The sequence below is a fragment of the Beta vulgaris genome, chromosome 1 (assembly GCF_026745355.1).
Source record: "Beta vulgaris subsp. vulgaris cultivar EL10 chromosome 1, EL10.2, whole genome shotgun sequence".
NCBI lineage: Eukaryota > Viridiplantae > Streptophyta > Magnoliopsida > Caryophyllales > Amaranthaceae > Beta > Beta vulgaris.
Window position 1 is genome coordinate 2,136,488 of NC_079202.1, and position 8,541 is coordinate 2,145,028.

Here is an 8,541-nt window from a genome sequence, read left to right on the forward strand (position 1 = left end):
AATGCCATTGTCACTTTTTCATCTGAGTCTTTCGCTTCCATTCATCAGTCGTTCAATTTTTTTGTCCTTTTCTCTCCATCTTCTCACAAAACAAAATCTCATTCATTCGAACCACCTACAACGATTAAACAAAAGTAAGAGAAAATACAAACATTAACGGGAGGTAAAATTCCTATAAAACAATATAATTAATAGGAAGCAAAGTTACAACTGCAATCTCAAATCATTTATGAGGGTGCATATATATATATATATAGTTACATTCATCTTTTTAAATAGTTATGACGTTCCTCTTTTAGGTTGAGGTTAGCTTGAATTTAATTCAAGGACAAAACATATTAGTTCTCTCTCCGTCAATATTCTTCAATTGTGGCCAAACAATTATTTCATGGAGAAAGCAACCCAACAAAATGTCATATGTGGAAAAAAAAAAAAAAATTATGATTACTACCTCCATTATCTTTCACATGCAACACTTTAATTAAGTTTCAACATTATTTATATTAGTTATTCTTTTGCTGTATTTCTCATTATCACATGGATCCCCCCTTCCCTTTTGTCTCTCTTTAATTTATTTACTCTCTTCTCCTTAATCCTTAATTAATACGCATCTGTATTCGATAAGTAGGAGGAGGACACGAAACTCCCATTAAAAAAACAATATCTCAACTTTACTAAAACAATAAACACAAAACCACCAAATACTGTTAACAAAATTTCGATTTCTTCTTTTCTCCTTTCCTTAATCTTCTTCCTCTTCCCCTTCCAAATTCCATGTAAAACTTTGTATACTTCCGCACACATTATGTGCATATAAGACTACTCCTCCCATGTTGCAACTCATAAGGGTAGAAAAGTCATTTCACCACCTCATTAGATAACCTAATTTAATGTCTTAATGAAGACAATCATGATTATGTTCCTAATAATAAAATCTACTACAGAAAAAAACAAAAAAAAAATCCAGGCTGACTCTTTTCATTTGAACAACTTAGGAATTCGAGGCAAAAGGAATCAAACTTTGTGATTCGTTCAAATTCAAAACCAAAAAAAACTACCCAAATGTCATGGCTTGCTCGTTCAATCGCCAATTCTCTCCGCATTGACGAAGATTTCGACGCAAATAATCATAATTCTCTCTCTTCCTCTCATCGTCGACGTCTTAATCCGACGGCGCCGGAAAATGACGTCATGGAGGAGAGAGAAAGTGATAGATTTGAAGGAGATCTACGTGGTGTGAAAGATGATTTGGGCGAATTTAAAGAAACCCTAACTCGTCAACTTTGGGGCGTCGCCAATTTTCTCGCTCCTCCTCCGACGACAACGACTTGTTCTTCTTCTCAATCACATGATCAACGAGTCATTTCTGAGTCGAATCGGTCAGAATCGACCGATCCTTCCATTTCTGGGGACGAACATGGTGATTCATCGGTTAATTCTCGGAATTCGACTGCGAATAGAAATTTTTCGGAGATTCGTGTTTTAGAGAATTGTAATTCTTCTTTGAATTCGCGTCGGTTGGGATTGCAGAAGGTTGAAGAAGAAGAAGATGAGGATGATGATGATGATGGTGATAGTGATGATGGTGATGATGATGGGATCAACCAAGCTGTAGGATTGACTGATGAAGTTTTAACATTTGCTGGGGATATTGGGCATCATCCTGAGACTTGGTTGGATTTTCCTGTTGATGATGAAGAACAATTTGAAGGTATGGCTTTCAAGTATTTATTTGATTATGAGAATTGTTAAGATTCTGATAAAAATCTGAGAGTTATTTGATTGGTTTTGGTCAAGCTTTCAAAATTCAAATGTATTTGCTTTGTATGTTAATTTTATCCTTTGTGCAATTTGGGTATGATTTCACCATTTGCTTCTGATATATTCAATGAGAACACGTACTTGGAGTCTTGAACTGTATTTCACCATTTTGTATTCAACTAGTTTTAGGTTCCAGAGGTACTTTTTTTGTGTTTCGTCTTAGTAGTTCAAGACAATTAATGTTGTTTCAGCGTTGGCTGTAGTTTGTCTTCAGTTTAATACATTAAGTAGTACTGATTGCAGTGCTTATAATCTGTACATAATGAACTGGCTAATATCGTTGGGATTATATTCATAATTTGTGTTATAGCCTACTACTCTGCCTGTGAAGTTGTGATGGCCCAAGTCATATCCGTGTGTTCTTTTAATTAGTTTAGATGTTTTTAACAAGGGAAAAGGATTACTAAAATTAGAAAAAGGGCCTTTCCCTAATCTTTAGTAGTTTGTAATGGAATTTAGTTATGAATGTGGATGTAGCTTGGTGGTAGTATTATGATATACGAAGTATGTGGTTAGGGATTTGAGACGTTTCACAATTTTACTGATCATTTCCTAGAGAAACTTCATGTTAGGGAAGTGGCGCCATGTCAATGCATGAGATGGGGCGAAATGTGGTGGCTTGTAATTGTTACTGACGTGGTTTAGTAACAGTAGTAGATTTGCTTTTCGAAGGTTAGTCATCTCTTATTTACAGATACCGTCACATGTCTAATTGTCTCCTTAAAGGTCTACTTAAATGTATGTCACTGCACTTGGTTTAGAGAAAATACTTACATAGGTGCCAATCTTGCACTTGGACTTTATCTGTAGTTTAGTTCAACCAAATGTACTGCCATCCTTTATCTTTCCTACAGGTCATTCTTTCACTAATTATCCACTTTGCTTGGGTTGGGCTGTTTTGGATTGGGTCCTTAGGTGCTAGTGTCCGTTAGGACATTGGTATTTCATGATTTTGGGTGCTACTGTGTGGTACGATATGGTCCTTAGGTCCTTGAAGGCAGTTGTGGTGGATGTTTGGCCTTGCTCTGTCAATTTTATTACATTTTCAGCTCTGCTTGAGAGTTTTTTGGTTGGAAAGGTTGTAAAGATTCAAAGATACAGATTCTATGCTTCTATTATATATATGGGCTGCTACCTTATATATTCTATCATACATTGTGTATTTAGCGTCCATAAGAGTGTAGACAGACATGTGTGGATTAAGATAAAGATACATTTGGAGCTGAGGATAGGCAGCACGAGCACACGATCTTAGATCATGGCTTTGTCAGAGTGTGCTAGATGAAGCTTTGCTTAGGTTTGAACAGATTGTAATTAAAAATTTGTGAGGGAGCAAGGCCAATGTCAACAAACTGTCCAAATAAATGTGAAATGAGATTGTATTTATTGTACAGTTTCCATGTTTTTTTAGATTGCTTAGAAGTGATTAGGTGGGAGTTTGGGAGAAGTAATTCAAAGGAAGGGAGGAATGCTAGGGTGAATAAAATATTGCTCAATATTAGTAAAGGGCTTATTGGCTTGTTTCGATATTAGCTGGTGTAGTTAGGTTTAGGGATGACAATTGGGCGGGGCGGGTGCGGAGGGTGATACCCCCACACCCGCACCCGCATTAAATTCTCATCCCCATCCCCGCCCCACCACCCATTGCGGGGGAAGATTCGATCCCCATCCCCGCCCCACCACCCATTGCGGGGGAAAATTCTAGACCCACCCCCGCCCCGCCCCCACACCCGCGTTGTACCCACGTCATATCCACTTCATCCCCGCAAAAAATCCACCAAAAAATCTGCCATAAGCCCATTATAGTTGTCTACTTCACAAAATCACAATATGATATAGTAAAAGAAAAGTTAAAATACATTAACAAAGGTAAATGTTTTATTACATTTCAAAAGTGTCTTCAAATACATTAGTAATATATCTATATAAATTGAATTTTAATAATAAATATGCGGGGCGGGGGTGGGGCGGGCGGGGGCGGGGAGGGCGGGGATGGGGAGGGCATAACATAAAATCCACACCCGCTCCACCACCCATTGCGGGTACAATTTTAATCCCCATCCCCGCCAAACCTAGACCCATCCCCGCCTCAATTGGGCGGGGATGGGGCGGGTCTCCTACTAAACCCGCCCCACTGCCATCCCTAGTTAGGTTATTGCGTTTGCATGCTTGATTGTTTGTTAGAAGTTACGTAAAAAGTGCTTGTTAAATTAGATGTGGTAATCAGATTGGTCTCTGAAGTTTATCATGTGGATGAATATTCTTTCTTCGAAATCTTTAAATATTGTATTCTCTCAAAACTTAGATGGAAACAACTGAAAGGTCGCTTGCTTTCTATTTGGTGGCCAGTAGGGTAATCTCGTCCTTTCTTTCTCTCGATTATTAGATTATTGATGCAATAACAACATTAAATCTTTTTTTTTTCATCATTGAGCTGTGGGTATCTGTATATTGATTTCGAAATTGATCTCATAAGCTGTACGTATGTCGTGGAAATAATGTATCTTGTGATTGAAATATCCATCTTTTAACTTATCAAAAATAGGGCTCACTTCTTCAAAGTAGAATATGCCGGAATGTGGAATGTGATAAAAAGTTTATTGGAAAATAGGGATAGCCTTATATCTGTTTCTTTTGAAGGTACGCATTATGACATCAAATGATATCTTGTTCTTCATGGTATGTATTATAGACGATCTTATTGTTCATATTGTAGAGTGAGGGCGTTTTCACTTAGCTAGTTAACTCATTGGCTTATTCTATTCTGCATTTGCTTTCTAATTTTACTAGAATGAAGAACTAAAAAATAGAGGATTTGCACTTCTTTACTTGCAGTACTGATGTATTTGCTGTTCTATTATGCAGATTTTCCCATGTCAGTGTCCCAGAAAAGGCATGCTCAAGCTGTTGAACGCCTTGCGCGGAGGCTAGCAGCACTTAGAATTGAGCTTTGTCCTGCTCATATGAGCGTGGGATTTTTCTGGAAAGTTTATTTTGTTCTCCTACATTCAAGGCTCAATAAACAGGATGCGGAGATTTTGTCAACACCTGAGGTAAGCTTGTTTTTGTTTCTGGTGTAACATCATTGTAGATATATTTTTATTGTTACATGATATCTAAGGTGAACTTCTAAACATCTATATATAAATTTTTTCATCTTGAATATTGCTGAAGTTGAGAGTTCCAAAGTAGTGAAGAGAAATAAAAGTGATACTCTGGTCTAAGACATATAATGTGTAACTGAGGTCCAATTGATCAGTAAGTGGGAACAAGCAGGTTTGGTGATTTGTAAGTTTCTTGATACATTATATACGGAAGGGCCTTATGTTACAATCCAACCTACTTTTACTTGTATATGCTTATTTAATGCTTTCTAGTATTTTATTTCATGTTTTTAGCTTTTCCTTTGGTTTTATCTTCCACTATTATGTTACTGCAAATAATGTGTTCAGTGGGTAGAGTAGTATCTCCCAGTAACCCTCCTGAGGGAATATCACTGAATGAATGAAAATAGACTTTCTGCCAAGTTAAAACTGAGTTTTGTGGTTTTTCATGGTATTGCAATCTGCATTAAACTGCCCCCCCTACCAAGGTCCCGCTTGTAACTGTTGCTCGCACACAAGCTCCGGCCGATCCTCGCTCTCGTCACCAACAAGAGTATCCATTTAAAGAGATAACATTGCTTGTGCTTCTACGAGCCATAGAGACCCATTCCGCACAAGGCTTGTACCTTTGCCGACAGATAGGCAAGAGTGCGCCGCACGTTTTGGTGTCAAAACACTCGGATTTTGACACCTTAACTTCCTTACTTAAGCGTTGGTCTTCATCTTACGTGAGATATTGTTAAGAGTTCAAGAGGGCTTTTGGGTTGTTATTACGGTATTGATAAATTTGTTGATTCCTCTTCTAATGACTATGTACTTTGCAAATGATCTAGCGTTGGTGCTTCCAAAACGCATTCAAGAGGTTTAAGTGGTTGATCGTGCAACTGCTGGTAGTTAAATTTTACTTGAAGGAAGGTTTAGGCATCCCTCCAACTTCCTAAATTCTAGATGTTTGGCCCTTTGTTGGATTTAACGCTTCAAGAGGAGTTAGAAGAGAAAGTAGCTGTCCTACCCCATAAAATAATACTATACTAGCCTTATATGTACGCATGCGTGCGAAAGCATATAGAAAAATAAATTAGTTGTGTAAGAGAACTGTCTTTGCATTTTGCTTTTTCAAAAAACTGCTTTAAATGTAGTCAGTTAGTTCGAAGTTGTATGATTTTCTCTGCCAATGTTATCATCATGCTAATGGGTTGACCTTAAATGTAGTCAGTTACTACTTCACTTAAGCAGAGAGCTCGAATGTATTGGAATGCTGAGATGTTATGGCACTTTTATTAGACATGTTGAGCTAAGTTATTTGATGCAGGTTTTTGTCTTGCCTTATGCTAAGAACTGGATCTCAAAAGCAATTAAGCAATGAATTAAGGCCCAAGATATCTGTTCTATCAATAGAACCAGAGAAATAAAACCAATTACAACCTGTTATACTTTCCAGAGGATTGTGGTGCTCTCCCAATTGTTTTTCCCTCCACTATCTTCTCAACATATTTTCACTCGACTTCTATAGTGCTGACTGCACCTTCTAGAGGGTCTAACAATTTTTCTGACATCATATAAGATTCCCTAACAAAAGTATAATTATATAAGTAAAATAAACAACTCATTTCACTTCATTGTTCTTTCTTGGCCTCCTAGCATAAATAAAGACTGGGGCCCTCCTGGAGGATCTCTTGCATCTTTATAGGTGATGAGCTAATTGTATTTGTCTTTTGGTGATTACATGTAATATAGTGATTTGAAGTGGTATATCACACTTGTAATTTTCGGCCATCCAATTCATGACTTGCTTATTTTTAGCTTATTGTTTCTGGGACATGATCGAACATAAGATTCAATTGCTTAGTTTGAGGAAGAAGATGTCTCTGTTGTTAAAGTGTCACAAAGATGTTCCCTTTTCTTCCCTCTACATGTTTGATCTTCGGAAATCAATTATTTGATTCCTCTTTCTATTCTTGGAGAGGTGTGTATCTCATTATGATTGCTTGGTCCATTAGTTTGTGCATTTGGTATGATGTCATGTGAGATGAGATATATTCATTTTAAAAAAATGCTTTGCTTAGTTATAGATTTGTATATTATTCAATGGATGGTAATTATGCTTCTCAGGTTGTAGAAGCCAGAGCAAAGTGGATGCAAGAGCAACAAAAAGGGGCCAAGAAAGATTCAGAATGGTTTTATGGCGGCCTCTATTCAAGAGAAAGTGCTGACTTAGATGATGATTGTACTCCAAGATCCTTGCAGAATGAACATTCAGAGAATTCGTCCTGGACGTTTTTTTCTGAACCTGCCACTTCTTCCACAACAGTTGAGTCTGAAGTGGAAAAACATGCTGTGAGCACCGAGCTGCAGCTAATGGATAAGTCTATCATTGATGAAAAACCATTGGCAAATGCAGAGAATAAGAACATACTCGCTGCTTCAACTTACAAGAGACCTGTTCAGAGTATTGTTGATGATGATAATGATAGTGATGACTGGCCTGAAGATGATTGCTTAGGACAGAGTGGAAGATTTATACCTGCGGGAATTGCAGATGAGATATCTTTTAGTGATCTCGAGGATGATGATTGCTGTATACCGGTCGTATCAAAGCCTTATTAGTAGTACATGGTGGAATTCTTTAATCATTTGGAAGACATTAACATATCCTACATGGAATTTATCAAGCTGGCTGCTAGATTTTACTGGTTGCTGGAAGATTCAATACATGGGATCTCATGGCCGAGGTTGAAGCATATGGTGCTGTTCGCCTGCCCTCGCTTGAAAATTCGCCAAAATGCTCTTTTGGTGAAGGTCTGTTTGTATGTTCTGTTGCTTCATCACCCAGTGAAAAAGTGCCAGGTTAACCAAATGGGCAGTTCTGGCCTTCTATATCTGGTCTTGAGTGTGCAGATTTTGTATAATTTTTTTGTACAAGAGTGATGGAAGCATTTATTTGTTGCAATATGTACATTACACCCTATGTAAGTGTGCATTACTTGCTTCCAACTATCTGGATGTGTGGAAGATGGAAGTGAAATTGTACAGTTGTATCTGCAGTGACTGTCTGTTCTATCTCACCTATTTTTGCACGAGTAGTGATTCATCTACCTACCGGATAAATAATCCACTAGAGATAGACATCAATAAATAGTGGAATACAATTCTTCATTATAAATCATCTTTTCATGGTGTACTCTAATGAGTTACCTATCTAGCGAGTTTTAATGTTTTCCCTTTTCAAAATCTTTCGCATCATAAGCATGGATGAACGGAATATGGGGGGGGGGGGGGGGGGTTTAGACAATGTCTATTAGTATGCAAATTTAACTTTTAAATGTGAATGTTTTGTCTAGATTATCGAACAAGATAACTTTATGAATCGAGTAAAAGTAGCTTTTTGTTGTATGTAAAGTAGTTAGCTTAATAATTTAGGGCTGGCAAAAACTGACCCAACCTGATAACCCGACCTGAAACTGACCTGAAAATTCCGGGTTTGGGTTGAGATTTTCGACCTGAAAAAAATGGGTCGACCTAACCCAACCTGAAAATATAATGGGTTAGGTTCAGGTTGACGTTTTGAACCTGAAAATAACCCGAAATGACCTGATTTAAAAATAACTTATATTAT

General features: G+C 37.5%; 1 protein-coding gene across 1 annotated transcript; it reads left to right on the forward strand.

The window, feature by feature from the left end:
• The first annotated feature begins 416 nt into the window (after window positions 1-416).
• Window positions 417-8,002, forward strand: LOC104901813 (hypothetical protein). The gene is made up of 3 exons (XM_010689437.4): window positions 417-1,711; window positions 4,687-4,874; window positions 7,038-8,002. Exons 1-3 carry the CDS (start codon window positions 1,063-1,065, stop codon window positions 7,530-7,532), a joined length of 1,332 nt encoding a protein of 443 aa, XP_010687739.2. The 5' UTR covers window positions 417-1,062; the 3' UTR covers window positions 7,533-8,002.
• Window positions 8,003-8,541: the final 539 nt, after the last annotated feature.